This window comes from Salmo salar, chromosome 08 (genome assembly GCF_965601325.2).
Source record: "Salmo salar chromosome 08, fSalSal1, whole genome shotgun sequence".
Taxonomy (NCBI): domain Eukaryota; kingdom Metazoa; phylum Chordata; class Actinopteri; order Salmoniformes; family Salmonidae; genus Salmo; species Salmo salar.
The window spans coordinates 18,788,044-18,808,783 of NC_138298.1; the positions used below are offsets into that span (position 1 = coordinate 18,788,044).

Here is a 20,740-nt window from a genome sequence, read left to right on the forward strand (position 1 = left end):
ACTGGTGCTGCTGTGTCAACAACCTTGGGCTTTTCTGTTCCTATTGTCATACAATGGATGTTTTTCCACTCGCTACCTCTGCAAACCCACTCAAACGTGAGGCCTCCAATTAAATGTTGATATCGCCAATCTGTCTAGTCTACGACCTATGGACATTCTTTAGAGGTACAGTGAACTATGTTTAGTTATTTGGAGCACATAGACACATTTCAAACAATGCTGTTGTAGCCATTATATTCATATACCATCATTTCAAAACATTATGACTAGAGCAGATATTGTTTTGGGGAACTCAATTATAATACATCGAAAATTATTCTATGGGCCAATGTCCATCATTCTAAATGTGGCAACTACTCTGAATGCTTCAGGTAAGTGGTAGGTTGTGTTTGTGGTCATATGGCGCCATCTGTCAGTAAAATGTTAACATTACATATGTTTTTTTTTATTTAACTAGGCAAGTCAGTTAAGAACAAATTCTTATTAACAATGACGGCCTACCCAGACGACGCTGGGCCAGTTGTGCGCCGCCCTATGGGACTCCCAATCAGGGCCAGATGTGATACAGCCTGGATTTGAACCAGGGAATACTGTAGTGACGCCTCTTACACTAAGATGCAGGGCCTTAGACGTTGTGCCACTCGGGAGCCCTTTTTAACCAATCCTCTTCCGTTTCTCTACTAATAACCAGTTATACAGAATTATCTTTCAGATTTTTTTTATAAAAAAGAAAGCAACATCTACAGTGAACAAACAAAAACGTAATTATTCAACGATTTCACATTGCCATTCATTATACAGGTACTGAGAACTACTGTAGAGTTACATGAAGCATGAGGAGTCCTGCCTTTCTAGTTACTAAGTCCATCTCAGCGATGACCATTTAAACCAAGGATTACTAGCAGTCAAATCCTTGCATCCTCCTCGATTCCTCACCTCTCTCAAAGTGCATTGAAGTAGATGATGCGTGGTCTCTCCTCTATTGAGCTTTGAGAGGAAATTTAGGAAAAAAAGAAGCAATGATTTCACTGCTAGCAACATTTAGACAGTCTTTTTTCTGTGGCAGCATTAATGCAAAGGCATACAATTGAACCGTTCCCAAATGTCCACTTTTATTAAAAGTCATAAAAGATTACACAGCAAATACAAATGGTGGAACAGTTCAGTAGCTCTTGGTGGTCTCGTATGATTCGGGGAAGGGGACAGACATGTGGCCAGAGCCCATGACCAGGGGCAGGATCCCAGCGTTGGGCACCACGTTCCAGGACAGAGTCAGGGTGATGTTTTTGTTCGCCCTGGTGGAGAGATCATCACACAAAGGCCTTAAACATCATAGTGTTCCTACAGTATTTCCATTGGAAAGACTGGGGAGGAGCAGGAGAGGTGCCAAAAGCGGTCCTATACTGCCCTCTGCTGCATACAAAGGGTTTTCCATAACTATTCAACACAATGGTTAGAGCGTTGGACTAGAAACAGTTAACCCACTGTTCCTAGGCCGTCATTAAAAATAAGAATTTGTTCTTAACTGACTTGCCTAGTTAAATAAAGGTAAAAAAAAAAAAAAGGTTAAAATAAAATGTAGGACTAAAGGGAAACAAATATTTGTTTCTCAATGTAAAATCAGTTTAAATTGTATTTGTCAGATAGTTTACAGCAGGTTTAAAAGGTATAGCAAAATGATTATGTTGACGTGCCTTCTATACCTGCTGTAAACTGTATGTGACAAACTATTTGATGAAATAAAATGGCATCAAGACTGATTCCACACCAATGCTATATCAAAAACCTGATTTGTTATGGTTAGGTACTGGCACCCGAATAAAAGTGAGGGTGAACAAAGGATGCTTACCGAAGACCGTTTCCGTCATCGAAGAAGAAGTACTTGGACTTCATGTCTCTGAGGTTGAGCTTGGTGCTCTCTCCCCTTAGCACGATCTTATCCCACAGAACCACCTGGTTCAGGGCCTGGAAGAAAGCACAACACGTCACAGTTAAATATCACTAGCTGGCAGCCATTTTACCATGCATATCACCTTCCTAGGTGGCCTGATCCCAGATCCGTATCAAATCTAATTTTATTTGTCACATGAGCAGAATACAACAGGTGTAGACTTTTCTGTGGAATGCTTACTTACGAGCCCTTTCCCAACAATGCAGCGTTAAAAAGCAAGAAACATTTACTAAAAATAAATACGGAAATAGTAACACAATAAAATAACAGCGAGACTATATACAAGGAGTACCGGTACGGAGTCAATGTGCAGGGATACGAGATAGTTGAGGTAATATGTAGGTTGGGGTAAAAGTGACTAGGCAATCAGGATAGATAATAAATAGAGTAGCAGCAGTGTGTGTGAACGTGTGGCGTCAATATGCATGTGTGTGTTTTGTGTGTGAGCATATGTATTGTGTGTGTGTATTGGAGTGTCAGTAGTATGTGTGTGTGGGTAGAGTTCAGTAAGTGTGCATAGAGCTGGTGCAAGAGTCAGTGCAAAAAATAAAAACAATCTATATTTAAAAAAAGAGTGTCAATGCAAATAGTCCAGCAGTCTTATGGCCTGCTTGCCGTGCGGTAGCAGAGAGAACAGTCTATGACTAGGGTGGCTGGAGTCGGTGACAATTTTTAGGGCATTTTTTCCCCCACTGACACCTCCTGGTATACAGGTCCATGATGGCAGAGAGTTTGGCCCCAGTGATGTATTGGGCCGTACGCACTACCCTCTGTAGCGCCTTACGGTGGGTTGTCAAGCAATTGCATACCAAGCGGTGATGCAGCCAGTCGAGATGCTCTCAATGGTGCAGCTGTAGAACGTTTTGAGGATCTGAGGAACCATGCCCAATCTTTTCAGCCTCCTGAGGGTGCTCTCTTCACGACTGTGTATCAAATTCCTATAGTCATAGTTTACATAGGACTACACAGCACAAACAGACCTGAGACCAACCCAGGCTACTTCTTAGGATACACTATTTATAAAATGTTACCCTTCAAACCATATTGCCTTCTTGGCTTCCACCAATTAAATGTGTGTGACGTGTAGAAGAACCAATGTGTTAACAGTGTGTGGCAACCAGCCTACCCATGCCAAGAGGAGGAACGTGTGATAATGATTATTGATACATCATAAAGGAAAGAGGTCAGTTCTTACATTGCTCCTGGTGGTGTAGAAGTATGACTATTCTGCTGCAATTCTATATATAGGGTAATCTACCTATAGAAGGTCATCCCTTCAGATTGGCTTCATCAAGTATAATTTGTGTGATCTGTTGTTGTGGCAACTACCAAAGCAAGCCAAGAGGAACGTATGATAATGATAATTGATAGATCAACAGGAAAGAGAACAGGTCTGGGTTGTATTCATCACGCCGATTTTGAAAAACATTTTGCAACAGAAACCGTTTAGTCGAAACGGAAAACAGAGTTCGAAGAGTGCCTTGGGTCCTCCTTTCTATTAGATCATTTCAGGTAGGTACCACCCCGTTTGGTTCTTAAATGTTAACCTGTTTGGGCTAGAGGGCAGTATTGAGAATTTTGGAAAAAATATGTGCCCATTTTTAACTGCCTCCTACACCAACTCAGAAGCTAGAATATGCATATTATTGTTCAGGTTTGGATAGAAAACACCCTGAAGTTTCTAAAACTGTTTGAATGGTGTCTGTGAGTATAACAGAACTCCTATGGCAGGCAAAAACCTGACAAGGTTTCATGCAGGAAGTGGCCTGTCTGACAAGGAGTCGTGCGTCTTGCATCTGTTTATTGAAAAGTAAGGATCTTAGCTGTAACGTGACAATTCCCAGGGCTCCAATAGGCTCTCAGGACGCGGGAAAATCATGAAGGTTGACGAGGCAGCCTCAGGCTGAAACAGATTATCATCTTATTCAAGTGTCCCATTAGGTGACAATGGAGTGAGGCGCATGCGCGATTAGCCCCCGTGGAGTATTTTAATTCGGCTGTTTAGTTTATTGCAGATTCCCGGTCGGAATATTATCGCTTTTCTACGAGATAAATGGCATAAAAATTGGTTTTAAACAGCGGTTGACATGCTTCGAAGTACGGTAATGGAATATTTAGAATTTTATTGTCACGAATTGCGCCATGCGCGCGACACTTCTTTACTATTTCGGATAGTGTCTGGAACGCACGAACAAAACGGCGCTATTCGGATATAACGATGGATTATTTTGGACCAAACCAACATTTGTTATTGAAGTAGCAGTCCTGGGTGTGCATTCTGACGAAGACAACAAAAGGTAATCAAACTTTTATAATAGTAAATATGATTATGGTGAGTGCTAAACTTGCCGGGTGTCTAAATAGCGAGCCCGTGATGCCTGGGCTATGTACTTAGAATATTGCAAAATGTGCTTTCACCAAAAAGCTATTTTAAAATCGGACATATCGAGTGCATAGAGGAGGTCTGTATCTATAATTCTTAAAATAATTGTTATGCTTTTTGTGAACGTTTATCGTGAGTAATTTAGTAAAATGTTAGCGAATTCCCCGGAAGTTTGCGGGGGTATGCTAGTTCTGAACGTCACATGCTAATGTAAAAAGCTGTTTTTTGATATAAATATGAACTTGATTGAACAAAACATGCATGTATTGTATAACATAATGTCCTAGGGTTGTCATCTGATGAAGATCATCAAAGGTGAGTGCTGCATTTAGCTGTCTTCTGGGTTTTTCGTGACATTATATGCTGGCTTGAAAAATGGGTGTCTGATTATTTCTGGCTTGGTACTCTGCTGACATAATCTAATGTTTTGCTTTCGTTGTAAAGCCTTTTTGAAATCGGACAGTGTGGTTAGATTAACGAGAGTCTTGTCTTTAAATAGCTGTAAAATAGTAATATGTTTGAGAAATTGAAGTAATAGGATTTTTAAGGTTTTGAAAATCGCGCCACAGGCTGCAAGTGGCTGTTACGTAGGTGGGACGAATTCGTCCCGCCTAGCCCAGAGAGGTTAAACAGTTTCCATTGTAAGACACTTACGTTGCTCTTGGTGGCGTACTCGGCAGACAAGTAGAGGAAGAGCTGCTTGACGTTCCAGTCAAATATGGGCTTTATGTCAGCAGAGAGGTCAAAGGTGATGAACCCCAGGTCACTTCTCTCCCTGGGTCCTGTGAAGTCATCTACGTTTTTCCTGTCAAATGGTAAAGGCCGAGTTAGTTGTGTGCAGTGCATTGCATCCTAGAATTAGGCCAAGACATTTCTTTCACCACGTGGAACAATAAGCTGTCAAAATATCAGTTTTTTGTCTTGGCTACACCATAGATAGTAATAGGCTACATTTACTTTATGGTTTCTGGCTATACATTTAGGCAATGTTGTCTAGCTACACTTTGCACTGTATGGCTTGGTACAGCTACTAGAATGGCATGCCACAGTTCAGCGGGCCCCCGCAAGGTCTGAGCAAGGGGGGACAACAGCTAACTTCCTACAATTCTACACAAATCTCATGCTATTTTACATATTTTGCCATGAGCCTGAGAGAAAATGTTGCTGTTTAAAAGTAATTTCCTGCAAATCTACACATAAGAATTGCAAATAAGAATTTAGCATATTAACAGATCATGAGCCATGGCACAATTCGTTTTTTTGTTTCGGGAAATTAGCTGTAAAACTGCAACATGTTCTCTCAGTATGATGGCAAAATGTGTAGAATACCATGAGATTAGCTATAAAACTGCAACATGTTCTCTCGGTATCATGGCAAAATGTGTAGAATACCATGAGATTAGCTATAAAACTGCAATTTTTTTCTCTCTGCCCTGTGGCCAAAAAATTGCAGTTTTATAGCTAATCTCATGGTATTCTACACATTTTGCCATGATACCGAGAGAACATGTTGCAGTTTTATAGCTAATCTCATGGTATTCTACACATTTTGCCATCATACTGAGAGAACATGTTGCAGTTTTACAGCTAATTTCCCGAAACAAAAAACAAAAAACGAATTGTGCCATGGCTCATGATCTGTTCATATGCTAAATTCTTATTTACAATTCTTATTTACAGTAAGGTCGGAAACATTTGATCTACTGGCAGCTAGGTTACAGTTTGACAAAATATTCCGCGCTGACGTGCTGTTCAACTATTGGATACAATGTTGCAAGCAGCAGCAGCTGGCATCCAGTCTGGCTGGCAGGCTACGTAGTAGCCAAAGACAAAAACAACTGTTGTTCATTGCTCAGGCAGTTTGATACACTGTTGTCTGTTAGATTGATTGGCGTCAATATTGCCATATGGATTCAATGATCACCTCGAGCTAGCATTTGTTAGCACCATAGCATGTTAGCACCATAGCTATGTAGCCAATTGAGACCAATAACTGTTTATACGAATAAAAATGTGATAGATCACGGAGTGAAATATATCTAAACCAAAGCAATGCATGTTCACTGTAGTTTAATAATAATAATAACTAGTCATCACTCACAGCATTACTCTCGATACGTGGATATCCACCGGAACCCTCCGGTCTTTGAACGCCGTCGTGATAAAACAGCCAAACGTCAAAGCTGCCATCACGCTGAGCGAGAAGGCGAAGAGGGAATTTGCCCTCGACAACACTGTATTCATTTTGAAATACAATTATATTACAGTTTCATACACAACGATGCGGAACACTTCTAGCTGCAAAAGCAGGAAGTGTAGTTTGACACAAAGAAATACGGAACAGGATGGTTCTTCCTTAATCGATGGAACATTAAAGTGAAACATTGCCCCCATGTGTTATGGAGGTGAACTACAGTTCACACTACCAGTGATGGCTAAGGAATTTTATGACAGTAGATAATGATTGGATAATATAATTTTGAAGTAAAAGTACATGAGTCAAGATAATGTTAAACCTCAAGAGAAGAAATACTCAACACATATTTTTTAACCTTTCCGAAGCATCACAACAAAATGGAGCAAACCACAGTTCAACTAAGATTAAGGCCTGGGCTAGCTTTTAGTAACCACAGGTCACAGTCACAAAGGCCCTGGCTATAGCTGTACTGTATTCCCTGCCCTAGGGCTGCTGGCAGAGTCTAAATGGCCCTAGGCCTGTATCCACAAAGCGTCTTAGAGTAGGAGTGCTGATAGTGCTGCTCTAGGTTCAGTGTTGCATTTTAGATCATAATGAATAAGAATACATGGATAGGAGGGGCCTAAGCCTAGATCTGCACTCCTACTCTGAGACACTGTATGACTATGGGCCCCAGTTGTCCCACAGGCAGGCAGGCAGCGCTATAATACAGCTGCTCTCTCCAACTTATCCGATCTGGTCTCGACCCAGCTGCTGAGGGGAATTTCTGTGTCATTCTGGGCTGGCATATGACCCAGTACCAGAGTCAACACAACACAGATAGCCAGGCCCCCCATTGAAATTTCCAAAACATTAGCAGCCAGCCACCGACAGCCAGGCAAGACATAAGCAAGGATAGACAAGAAAGGAAGCAATGACTCCAAATGTGGATAGCCAGTCTTTTGGCACAGTACACTACTCCAATGTCTACCTCTCCATATTCGCTCTGTTTTGCGTCAAGCTCTTTGTCAAGATCAGCCTGAATATTCTCACCCACTTCTATGTGGTGAAGGGGAATCGGAAGGAGGCTGCCCGCATTGCAGAAGAGTTTTATGATTTTGGACAAGGGCACAGTAAGTAGTTGTTTCTGTGAAAGGCAACAGACTATTATTCTATAGTAGAGGGTCATACACACACTTTCAACAGTAAAGTGTGTGTATTAGGGTATTCCAGCTTTCTAAAAGCTCTGTGTCTGTAACATGCCAGGCAACTGTATCCAGTCTGCCCAGGAACTACTCAGCCTATCGTTGTGGGCATTAGAAACACTTAGATACGGTGTGCATTAGATATACTTCCTTCTTGATGTCTTTCAATGCTCTTTTCTTGCTGAGGTACTGGGGGAAAGCACTGCATTGTAACAACCACACCTGGGATGAGGGAAAAGACCCAGAACCTTTGGCATCATGACGGCACGTTGGGTTGGCATGACAGAAGTCTCTGATTCAACCTTGCTTCCGCCCTTAGCGTATTCCATGCACTGCAATCATCAAGTGATCTGATGAGATGACACATGAAATGCACATTTTTGAGAGTATGTCAAATGAAGTTTCTATCACAGCTGAGACTTGGCAGTTACAGGCTGCAGCCTGTAGTCATACTCCACGTAGGTTATGCACAGCGACTGTCAGCCAGGAATGTTTTGAGCTGAACAGAAGCATGTTAGAGAGAGGTTAGAGAGGCTCTAACTTTCCATCCCCAAGTACAACTAGTTTAACTAGCCTATTTGATTTGATAACCTATAGTAGAGATATTCAATTATGGCTCTGGAGAGACAAAATACTTATTAACTAGTTATTAAAATTCCCTCATAATCAAGGACTATTTCAGACCAGGGACATCAGATATGTAAACTCTCTGGTCAATCAAGGACTGATCAATGAATTAACTACCAAAGAAAACCTGCATTATGTCTGTCCCTGAATTATAACCTGACAATTATGACCTTATAACGTGACCAATGACCGTAATAAACAGTATGTGGCTTTTTCATTTGAATATTGCAAGCAAATGCTTGTTACATAAGCAACTAGGTATACTCAAAATAGCAAATACTATATTCAACTCAAAGGTCAAACTTTAATATTTCAAACCATGCAGAATGAATCCTTTATAAACAGAACGGTTCCTAACCCTGAGACCAGCGGGGGTAAAGGCTGTTCTGGTCTAAGCCATTTCTTAACCTCTGATAAAAATAGCAGGGTGTCACTGCCACAGCGACCACATTCTCTTCATCCCCTCAGTCGTCTCTCTCTTGCACTCTCTCTCTCTCCGCCCTATCACAATATATCCTACCCCCCACACCTTATTCTTATCGTTCTCTCCCCTCTCTCTCTCTCTCTCTCTCTCTCTCTCTTTCTCCCTTAACTCCTTCTCTGCCTGTTCATGTTATTGTGGTGCTTGTCCTTGGCAGTGAAACGACAACAAGCCGAGCAGCCAATCAGAGAGCAGGATTTAGACTGGATCATGGTGCACTGTGGTGCGGGGGACAGATAGCTGATGTAAACATGCCTGAAGTTCCATCTGCAGAGAGCTCGAGCGAGCAGCAGCCGGAAAACACGCCGAGGAAAAGAACGTTAGAGAACACAGACGATTACACAGCAAAAAAGAAACCACGCTGCTGGGGTATTTTAACTAGCCAAGGTCAGTAGCGTTTTACGCACACACAATTGCGTATTTGCGCACTGGGTGAGTGCGTCTCGGACTGTCACAGTGCAATGTTATTATAGAACTCCTGTGCTGTTCGTGTCAAGTTTCTCTGAGGTAGACAGAGGGGTTGACATGGAAATGTTGCGTGAAAAAGGCACCTGTTCTGATTCTCATAGGATCCAGCCTATTTGGGACTGTGCTACAGCATGTGAAATGAAGCTCTATGATATAAGAATATCATGACATAATCAAACAAAAGCCTTGGACACATCTTACATCATAACACAAATGCATTTTTTAAATTTATTTAACACATACTTTATTAGTATTATTACTAGGTCTATGTGTAGTAGTAGGCCTTGGGGTATGTGTCTATTCAAGTTTAATAATGACTGGCCTACAACAGTTGAAGCTGCTGTGTGCTCTCATGACTCTCACACAAGACAATAAGAGTATGACCTTTGAACTAGACTAAGCAGCAGCTTCAGACAATTAAACCTGATTATATCTCTTTAACAGCTGTATCCAATCTAAACAGTAGCTGGGTCACATTAGGGTTGTAACTGCGTGATTACTCATTTACTTTGACATCCAAATGTTTTAAATGCAATAGTTTGTTATTTAAGCAGAATAAATAAACAGAAATACAAATTGCAGATATTCTAGCCCTTTCTGCTTCCTCCTGTTATTGCTTAGTGTGGCAAAGGGGAGCCTTAAGCGAAAGCAAACGTCACATGTTCAGTGCACTGTTGCAATATTCATGAGATCTACCATTTTACCCTGCTAGAAGAGAGACACCGTGTGCTGTCCGAATGAGAATAATGGGCTTCAGCCGCACCAGGCAACCAGCTATAGAGGATCAGGACTGTGGGAAAGGTTGGCTGGGTTCCTGGAGAAAGGAGAGAAAATAGAGAGAGGGGGATTCCAGGTTACTGTTGTGACTGGAATTAACTACTTACTGTGGCTCTAACATGTGCTTCCTAAGAATAGCTTCCAAACTCTACTTATCTCTGCAGCAGTGGTGGTCCTCATTGGCACCTGTTGTTATGTATACCTTGACTGAGGAGTCTATGTTATTGTCCTTTCCCACAAAAAAGATCTATCAAATTTCATGTCAATTTGCAACAACAAAAAATAAATATACAGTATTTTAGTCGTCCTATTCATCATAAAAGATAGTAGCAACAACAGGCCATTTTAGTGTACTACATGAGCTTGTCAGGTGATGCAGATGCCCTTCCAAAGATGGCCGGCACAGTCACAGCTCTGCCTGTGTGAATCCATGCAGTGACAACAAGTCCCTTCAGTACAGTAACAGTACAGTAGGTGACAGGCGCCCTCTTCTCCTACAGGCAGGAATGTCATATACCTATCAATGGCTAGATGTTCCGTGGGGAGATGGAGACATGGGTATGTAGTATTGAATATTGCACTGCATTGCTGTGTGATGTTTATGTGGAAGTATTGCTGACATTTTATTATACTCAAGGCTCCCACATAAAAGAGACTCATATCTCAATAGGATTTCACCTGAATAAAGGATTAATAAAATAATAGTAAAAAAAAAACACCTAAATATTGTTCTCTGACGTGGATGGTAGTGTTGTTGGGTGTGTAGGGAGAGACTGAGCTCTGCTCTGCCAGTTGTACAAGGCTATGCCTGCCAGTTGTGCAAGGCTATGCCTGCCAGTTGTACAAGGCTGTGCCTGCCAGTTGTACAAGGCTATGCTTGCCAGTTGTACAAGGCTATGCCTGCCCGTTGTACAAGGCTGTGCCTGCCCGTTGTACAAGGCTGTGCCTGCCAATTGTACAAGGCTGTGCCTGCCAGTTGTACAAGGCTATGCCTGCCCGTTGTACAAGGCTGTGCCTGCCCGTTGTACAAGGCTGTGCCTGCCCGTTGTACAAGGCTGTGCCTGCACGTTGTACAAGGCTGTGCCTGCCAATTGTACAAGGCTATGCCTGCCAGTTGTACAAGGCTGTGCCTTCCCGTTGTACAAGGCTGTGCCTGCCCGTTGTACAAGGCTGTGCCTGCCCGTTGTACAAGGCTGTGCTTGCCCGTTGTACAAGGCTGTGCTTGCCAGTTGTACAAGGCTATGCCTGCCAGTTGTACAAGGCTGTGCCTGCCCGTTGTACAAGGCTGTGCCTGCCCGTTGTACAAGGCTGTGCCTACCCGTTGTACAAGGCTGTGCCTGCCAGTTGTACAAGGCTATGCCTGCCAGTTGTACAAGGCTATGCCTGCCAGATGGCCAGCTTGGTTGAGCTTCAGTTATATATATATATATATATATATATATATATATATATATATATATATATATATAGTTCCATCCACACTGTGAGAGTGTGAAAATCTATCCAGCACTCTGTTATATGCTCTGTGATATTAGTGACAGCCGTGACAACTGGGTTTCAGTTTTCTGAACATATGAACATGGATAGTGGACTGGTACTACTGGCTTTTGGGAAGTAATTCTAAATGTTTTTTATTTTTATTTTTTATTTTCAGGTAGGCAAGTTGAGAACAAGTTGTCATTTACAATTGCGACCTGGCCAAGATAAAGCAAAGCAGTTCGACACATACAACAACACAGACTTACACATGGAGTAAAACAAACATGCAGTCAATAATACAGTAAAAAATAAGTCTATATACAATGTGAGCAAATGAGGTGAGATAAGGGAGGTAAAGGCAAAAAAGGCCATGGTGGCAAAGTAAATACAATATAGCAAGTAAAACACTGGAATGGTAGATTTGTAGTGGAAGAAAGTGCAAAGTAGAAATAGAAATAATGGGGTGCAAAGGAGCAAAATAAATAACTAAATACAGTAGGGGAAGAGGAAGTTAGTTGTATGGGCGAAATTATAGATGAGCTATGTACAGGTGCAGTGATCTGTGAGCTGCCCTGACAGCTGGTGCTTAAAGCTAGTGAGGGAGATAAGTGTTTCCAGTTTCAGAGATTTTTGTAGTTCGTTCCAGTCATTGGCAGCAGAGAACTGGAAGGAGAGACGGCCAAAGGAGGAATGGCTTTGGGGGTGACCAGAGAGATATACCTGCTGGAGCGCGTGCTACAGGTGGGTGCTGCTATGGTGACCAGTGAGCGGAGATAAGGGGGGACTTTACCTAGCAGGGTCTTGTAGATGACCTGGAGCCAGTGGGTTTGGCGACGAGTATGAAGCGAGGGCCAGCCAACGAGAGCGTACAGGTCACAGTGGTGGGTAGTATATGGGGCTTTGGTGACAAAACGGATGGCACTGTGATAGATTGCATCCAGTTTATTGAGTAGGGTGTTGGAGGCTATTTTGTAAATGACATCGCCGAAGCCGAGGATCGGTAGGATGGTCAGTTTTACGAGGGTGTGTTTGGCAGCATGAGTGAAGGATGCTTTGTTGCGAAATAGGAAGCCAATTCTAGATTTAACTTTGGATTGGAGATGTTTGATGTGAGTCTGGAAGGAGAGCTTACGGTCTAACCAGACTCCTAGATATTTGTAGTTGTCCACATATTCTAAGTCAGAACCATCCAGAGTAGTGATGCTGGACGGGCGGGCAGGTGCAGGCAGCGATCGGTTGAAGAGCATGCATTTAGTTTTACTTGTATTTAAGAGCAGTTGGAGGCCACGGAAGGAGAGTTGTATGGCATTGAAGCTCGTCTGGAGGGTTGTTAACACAGTGTCCAAAGAAGGGCCAGAAGTATACAGAATGGTGTCGTCTGCGTAGAGGTGGATCAGAGACTCACCAGCAGCAAGAGCGACATCATTGATGTATTCAGAGAAAAGACCCCCATAGAGACTACCAGAGGCCCGGACAACATGCCATCCGATTTGACACATTGAACTCTATCAGAGAAGTAGTTGGTGAACCAGGCGAGGCAATCATTTGAGAAACCAAGGCTATTGAGTCTGCCGATGAGGATGTGGTGATTGACAGAGTTGAAAGGCTTGGCCAATGTCAATGAATACGGCAGCACAGTATTGTTTCTTATCGATGGCGGTTACGATATCGTTTAGCACCTTGAGCGTGGCTGAGGTGCACCCATGACCAGCTCTGAAACCAGATTGCATAGCGGAGAAGGTGCGGTGGGATTCGAAATGGTCGGTCATCTGTTTGTTGACTTGGCTTTCGAAGACCTTAGAAAGGCAGGGTAGGATAGATATAGGTCTGTAGCAATTTGTGTCAAGAGTGTCCCCTCCTTTGAAGAGGGGGATGACAGCAGCTGCTTTCCAATCTTTTGGAATCTCAGACGACACGAAAAAGAGGTTGCACAGGCTAGTAATAGGGGTTGCAACAATTTCGGCAGATAATTTTAGAAAGAAAGGGTATAGATTGTCTAGCCCGGCTGATTTGTAGGTGTCCAGATTTTGCAGCTCTTTCAGAACATCAGCTGACTGGATTTGGGAGAAGGAGAAATGGGGAAGGCTTGGGAGAGTAGCTGTGGGGGGTGCAGTGCTGTTGACCGCGGTAGAGGTAGCCAGGTGGAAAGCATGGCCAGCCGTAGAAAAATGCTTATTGAAATTCTCAATTATAGTGGATTATCGGAGGTGACAGACTTTCCTATCCTCAGTGCAGTGGGCAGCTGGGAGGAGGTGTTCTTATTCTCCATGGACAGTGTCCCAGAACTTTTTTGAGTTTGTGTTGCAGGAAGCAAATTTCTGCTTGAAAAAGCTAGCCTTGGCTTTTCTAACTGCCTGTGTATATTGGTTTCTAACTTCCCTGAAAAGTTGCATATCACGGGGGCTGTTCGATGCTAATGCAGAACGCCACAGGATATTTTTGTGTTGGTTAAGGGCAGTCAGGTCTGGAGAGAACCAAGGGCTATATCTGTTCCTGGTTCTACATTTCTTGAATGGGGCATGCTTATTTAAGATGGTGAGGAAGGCATTTAAAAAAAATAACCAGGCATCCTCTACTGACGGGATGAGGTCAATATCCTTCCAGGATACCCGGGCCAGGTCGATTAGAAAGGCTTGCTCGCTGAAATGTTTCAGGGAGCGTTTGACAGTGATGAGTGGATGTCGTTTGACCACCGACCCATTACGGATGCAGGCAATGAGGAAGTGATCGCTGAGATCTTGGTTGAAAACAGCAGAGGTGTATTTAGAGGGCAAGTTGGTTAGGATGATATCTATGAGGGTGCCCGTGTTTACGGCTTTGGGGGTGGTACCTGGTAGGTTCATTGATAATTTGTGTGAGATTGAGGGCATCAAGCTTAGATTGTAGGATGGCTGGGGTGTTAAGCATGTCCCAGTTTAGGTCAGCTAGCAGCACGAGCTCTGAAGATAGATGGGAGGCAATCAAGTCACATATGGTGTCCAGAGTACAGCTGGGGGCAGAGGGTGGTCTATAGCAGGCGGCAACGGTGAGAGACTTGTTTTTAGAGAGATGGATTTTTAAAAGTAGAAGTTCAAATTGTTTGGGTACAGACCTGGATAGTAGGACAGAACTCAGCAGGCTATATCTGCAGGAGATTGCAACACCGCCCCCTTTGGCCGTTCTATCTTGTCTGAAAATGTTGTAGTTAGGGATGAATATTTCAGAGTTTTTGGTGGACTTCCTAAGCCAGGATTCAGACACGGCTAGGACATCCGGGTTGGCAGAGTGTGCTAAAGCAGTGAATAAAACAAACTTAGGGAGGGTGAGGATTACGGTAATGATTGAATAATAACGATACCGACAGAGAGTGAAGGCTATGATGAATGCTATCAATGTATCAGACCCAAATGGGAATGTGCTGGTTATATATATACACTGCTCCAAAAAATAAAGGGAACACTTAAACAACACATCCTAGATCTGAATGAAAGAAATAATCTTATTAAATGTAAATACTTTTTTCTTCACATAGTTGAATGTGCTGACAACAAAATCACACAAAAATAATCAATGGAAATCCAATGTATCAACCCATGGAGGTCTGGATTTGGAGTCACGCTCAAAATTAAAGTGGAAAACCACACTACAGGCTGATCCAACTTTGATGTAATGTCCTTAAAACAAGTCAAAATGAGGCTCAGTAGTGTGTGTGGCCTCCACGTGCCTGTATGACCTCCCTACAACGCCTGGGCATGCTCCTGATGAGGTGGCGGATGGTCTCCTGAGGGATCTCCTCCCAGACCTGGACTAAAGCATCCGCCAATGGAGCGAGACATGATGTCCCAGATGTGCTCGATTGGATTCAGGTCTGGGGAACGGGCGGGCCAGTCCATAGCATCAATGCCTTCCTCTTGCAGGATCTGCTGACACACTCCAGGCACATGAGGTCTAGCATTGTCTTGCATTAGGAGGAACCCAGGGCCAACCGCACCAGCATATGGTCTCACAAGGGATCTGAGGATCTCATCTCGGTACCTAATGGCAGTCAGGCTACCTCTGGCGAGCACATAGAGGGCTGTGCAGCCCCCCAAAGAAATGCCACCCCACACCATGACTGACCCACCGCCAAACCGGTCATGCTGGAGGATGTTGCAGGCAGCAGAACGTTCTCCACGGCATCCCCGGACTCTGTCACGTCTGTCATGTGCTCAGTGTGAACCTGCTTTCATCTGTGAAGAGCACAGGGCGCCAGTGGCGAATTTGCCAATCTTGGTGTTCTCCGGAAAATGCCAAATGTCCTGCACGGTGTTGGGCTGTAAGCACAACCCCCACCTGTGGACGTTGGGCCCTCATACCACCCTCATGGAGTCTGTTTCTGACCGTTTGAGCAGACACATGCACATTTGTGGCCTGCTGGAGGTCATTTTGCAGGGCTCTGGCAGTGCTTCTCCTGCTTCTCCTTGCACAAAGGCGGAGGTAGCGGTCCTGCTGCTGGGTTGTTGCCCTCCTACGGCCTCCTCCACGTCTCCTGATGTACTGGCCTGTCTCCCGGTAGCACCTCCATGCTCTGGACACTACGCTGACAGACACAGCAAACCTTCTTGCCACAGCTCGCATTGATGTGCCATCCTGGATGAGCTGCACTACCTGAGCCACTTGTGTGGGTTGTAGACTCCGTCTCATGCTACCACTAGAGTGAAAGCACCGCCAGCATTCAAAAGTGACCAAAACATCAGCCAGGAAGCATAGGAACTGAGAAGTAGTCTGTGGTCTCCACCTGCAGAACCACTCCTTTATTGGGGGTGTCTTGCTTATTGCCTATAATTTCCACATGATGTCTATTCCATTTGCACAACAGCATGTGAAATTTATTGTCAATCACTGTTGCTTCCTAAGTGGACAGTTTGATTTCACAGAAGTGTGATTGACTTGGAGTTACATTGTGTTGTTTAAGTGTTCCCTTTATTTTTTTGAGCAGTATATTTTTTATGTGTGCATGCGGATGTGACCATTAAGAGCTTGTATGATAGTGAAGGGCTATCACTATAAACGTATGACTGTAATGTGTGTTGTTTTGGAGATGCTTAGTGTTTTGTCTGTCCATCTCCCAGGGTCATGGGCGGACCGGTCTCCTCTCCACGAGGCAGCGTGTCAGGGCCGTCTCCTGGCCCTCAGGACCCTACTCTCACAGGTGATTCACACACAACGCAAAGCTTTCTGGACAATTGTTTATACAGTGTTAAGACAGAGGAACTGTTTTGACACCTTTATATAAAATAAAATAAAATGCTGATGCTCTGTCTGTATGTTCCAGATAAGATACATATATGTTTGCCATTTTCCCTCGTAGTCAGATTTCCAAAAGTTTATTTGGACAGTCCATCTGTAGATGCTCTACAGACTGCCAGTAATATTTCAATTATCTATCTACTAACTTTAGCGCTAACCCTAACCCTTATCCTAAACCTAAACTCAACCCTAACCCTAGACCTAACCTTAACCCTCACTCTACACTATCTAGAAACTAAAAAGGGTTCTTCACCTGTTCTCATAGGAGAACCCTTTGAAAAAACAATTTTTGGTTCCAGGTGAAACCCTTTTGGTTCCAGGTAGAACCTTTTTACACATAGGATTCTACATGGAACCCTAAAGAGTTCTACCTGGAACCAAAATGATTTATACTATGGAGACAGCCTTAGAACCATTTTGGAACCCTTTTTTCTAAGAGTGTAACCCGTATTGGAATCCTAACTGTAACCTTAGCAAGCAGCTGCTTATCAACAGATTGTGTGTTGATAGTATGACCATCTGTGGAGCATTTACACAAAATAAAGTGTAGGGAAAGTGAGACCTATATAATGAATGCAGACATTTCTTGTTGTCATCCCAGGGTTACAACGCAAACATCCCTACCATAGACCATGTGACGCCGTTGCATGAGGCTTGCCTGTCAGACCACGCGTCATGCGCCAAGGCGCTTATTGCAGCTGGTGCCAATGTAAGTCATGACCAAATGGATGCACACACAAAAACATACACTCCACGTCAGAACGAGACATCATTATGCTGTGGCAGCAACTCCTCTTTTTACATTCCGATTGACTCGTCTTTGTTGTAACTTTGGCAGCAACTACTTATTTTACATTCTGATTGACTTGTCTTTGTTGTAACTTTGTAACTTATAGATAGATACACATGGTTTTATGACAATGCTCCATCTATCTGATCAGGTAAATGCCACCACCATTGATGGGGTGACGCCACTGTTCAATGCCTGCTCAGTGGGCAGTGCCAGCTGTACAGAGGTACTGCTGGAAAACGGAGCCAGGCCTCAGTCAGAGATGTGCCAGCCCTCGCCCATACACGAAGCTTCCAGCAAAGGTACTGTAGCAGGACTGCCATCGCAGGATATGTGTGTCATACAGATAGCTGTCCACTTTACTGTGAGGTTTTGAAATACTCTGGCTGTAATTTTAATATGTTTCCCCCCCTCTATTCTAAGATGAGACTACTGAATGCGTTTCTGAATGAGAGTACCCTGGTAACGCAGGACGTATTGTGTGTAGGCAGAATTGCTTGTCTGGAGGCACTGATCACATGGGGAGCAGACGTGGATTATGATATTCCTCACCTAGGAACCCCCTTGTACATCGCCTGCATCTCCTCAGGACTCCAGTGCACACAGAAACTCCTCGATGGAGGTCAGTAACTAACCAGACACTTTGGTCCTAACTTCAAATGATCTCTCCCATTGGCATCAATGCATTTTTGATTTTATTTTTACGATTCATCCGTTTGTACTTTTTTCTTCTTCTGTATTCTGCATTTACTAAGGAAAGGTATGTCACAGGACATTGTTTTACCTGATGCAGTACTCACAAACATGGAGCGTGTTCAGGAGGGAGAATATATTGAAACTGAGTGAAACGGGAAGGAACTACACAAACGTGTCCCCTCAGATCATAGATTCATGTTTTCTGTTGCAAACCGTTTTGCTACAGTGTGACCTACTGAACTAAACCAATGTTGTCTGGTTTGCTCCACAGGGGCCAATGTGCAGAAGGGCAGGTTCCTGGAGAGCCCGCTCCATGCAGCAGCTCAGAAGGACTGTACTGAGGTCATCAATGTGTTGTTAGAGTTTGGAGCGAACATTAACGCTAAAAACCTAGAGCTGAAGAGACCGGTGGAGTCAGCCCCACCTAACAGCTCAGCAGAGGAGACGTTACTGCTGCATGAAGGTAAGATTGTGCTCAGTTCACATGGGAAAATTAGCCTGATTCCAGATCAGTTTGTACTGTATAACTAACTCATATGTTTGTTTTAATGCAAAACTTGTGGTCTGATCAGAAACCGATACTGAAGTTTCCTGATACTAATTCTGATCTGGGACCAGCTTAGGAAATATCTCCATTCAGCTGGTGGGAAGAAGTCAGAATCCCTTGTAAAACATTGCTATTTGGATTATAAAAGTGGATGATATTGAGGCTGTCTTGGATTAATCAGATAATCTCTATCTCTTGCTCTCTCCCTCTGTTTCTCTCTCTCTCTCTCTCTCTCTGCAGCAACACCTCCGTCACTATGTCAGCTGTGTCGTCTCAGTATCAGAGATTATATGGGCCGATCTCGACTACACCTCATCCCTCAGTTACACCTCCCCAACCTTCTCAAACGCTTCCTCCAGTATAGATAGAACACAACGCTCTCTCTCTCTCTTTCTGTCTCTGTCTGTCTGTCTCTCTGTCTGTTGCTCTCTCCCTTCCCTCTGTTTCTCTCTGTCTTCCTCTTTCTCTCTTTTTCTAAACGAGAGCATCGTCATAGTAGAGGATATTCTTTATCCCGTCCTCTCTCTTCCTCTCTGTTTCTCTCTCCATCCATCTTTATCGTCAAGTGAATTTTTGTATTACTCACTGAACCTTATTTCTTTTTAACCCAGAACCTCAAACGCACCGAATCCCTCCCATTCACTGACATCTGTTTTAACAGTTTCTCTGAAGCACCTACGCATATGGTCATGTAAATGTGTATATTCTGTTACATTGACCAAAACAAGAGTTTGAATGTTCAAAATAACTAAATATTAACACTGTATAATACTGTGTTATTAGTCCTTGTTAAAATGACACCCCCACTGCAGTGATCGTTGTGATCCCAACTTGTCAGAAAGTTGTCTGTAAAGATGTGTATTGGTGTAAATCATGTTTTTCTGCACATTACTATCTAAGTCAAGTTGATCACCTTGCATGTCACTTTGGTTTTATATCCAATATTCCTGTCCACGCCATACGTTTAACTGCCTAATATTCATTGACCCAAACAATAAAAGGGGTCATTGAATCTTTAACGTAATGTATAACATAGCATAATGTACTTTAATGTACACATAATGAATGTTATGTCATCTTGTTTGAATGAGCTGCCTTTATGCTACCAATGATGCAAACAAGATAACATCATGTACTTTAATGTACAGTGTTATGTTATCTTGTTTGCATCATTGGTAGCATATATTTATTTTATTTTACCCTTATTTTACCAGGTAGTTGAGTGAGAACACATTCTCATTTACAGCAACGACCTGGGGAATAGTTTCAGGGGAGAGGAGGGGGATGAATGAGCCAATTGCAAGCTGGGAGTGATTAGGTGGCCATGATGGTATGAGGGCCCCAGATTGGGAATTTAGCCAGGATACCGGGGTTAACACCCCTACTCTTACGATAAGTACCATGGGATCTTTAGTGACCACAGAGAGTCAGGACACCCGTTTAACGACACATCCGAAAGACGGATATATGCAGCTCATTCATTACACTGACATGTGTACGTTAAAGATTCAACGACTCCTTGTAATTCCCTGATAATGTGGAAAAAGTAAAAAAATATTTAAAATGATACCCATGATAATCTGTCCTATATGAGGCTCTTATGCTAATCAGATGTACTGTGAATAATATTGCATTTCAATTATTTTCTTATATAATATTAGCCAACTAATATATTAACGTAACCTGTATATGCATAACTCTGTGAAAAATGTACAGTATTTTGCCAAAACTCATTTGACATACCTCTCATCTGTTTCACTATAATAAATAAGAATGTTATTCCATGATGTGGTTGTCTTGGAGATTATACTTCTTGCATTTTTCGGCTGTGGTTTAGTTCAGTCATTTTTCATTTTTATTTTGTCTACAATACTAGATGGTGCTCTGTAGCA

General features: G+C 43.0%; 2 protein-coding genes across 3 annotated transcripts; one reads left to right on the forward strand and one right to left on the reverse strand.

Moving 5' to 3' along the window:
• Positions 1 to 703: 703 nt before the first annotated feature.
• On the reverse strand, positions 704 to 6,659 carry spcs3 (signal peptidase complex subunit 3 homolog (S. cerevisiae)). Its single transcript, NM_001140682.2, is given in 4 exon segments — positions 704 to 1,295; positions 1,850 to 1,965; positions 4,989 to 5,139; positions 6,436 to 6,659. Coding segments are annotated over 4 exon segments (543 nt in total). The 5' UTR covers positions 6,579 to 6,659; the 3' UTR covers positions 704 to 1,162.
• Positions 6,660 to 7,429: 770 nt separating this feature from the next.
• LOC106610162 (ankyrin repeat and SOCS box protein 5) lies at positions 7,430 to 20,635 on the forward strand. 2 transcript variants are annotated; one of them, XM_014209334.3, is made up of 7 exons: positions 7,430 to 7,643; positions 16,638 to 16,717; positions 17,417 to 17,524; positions 17,757 to 17,907; positions 18,093 to 18,227; positions 18,573 to 18,764; positions 19,089 to 20,635. In XM_014209334.3, exons 1-7 carry the CDS (start codon positions 7,445 to 7,447, stop codon positions 19,214 to 19,216), a joined length of 993 nt encoding a protein of 330 aa, XP_014064809.1. In that variant the 5' UTR covers positions 7,430 to 7,444; the 3' UTR covers positions 19,217 to 20,635. The 2 variants fall into 2 exon arrangements, with proteins under 2 accessions (XP_014064809.1, XP_014064812.1); XM_014209337.3 differs by lacking the exon at positions 7,430 to 7,643 and adding an exon at positions 8,937 to 9,210.
• The last annotated feature ends 105 nt before the right edge of the window (positions 20,636 to 20,740 follow it).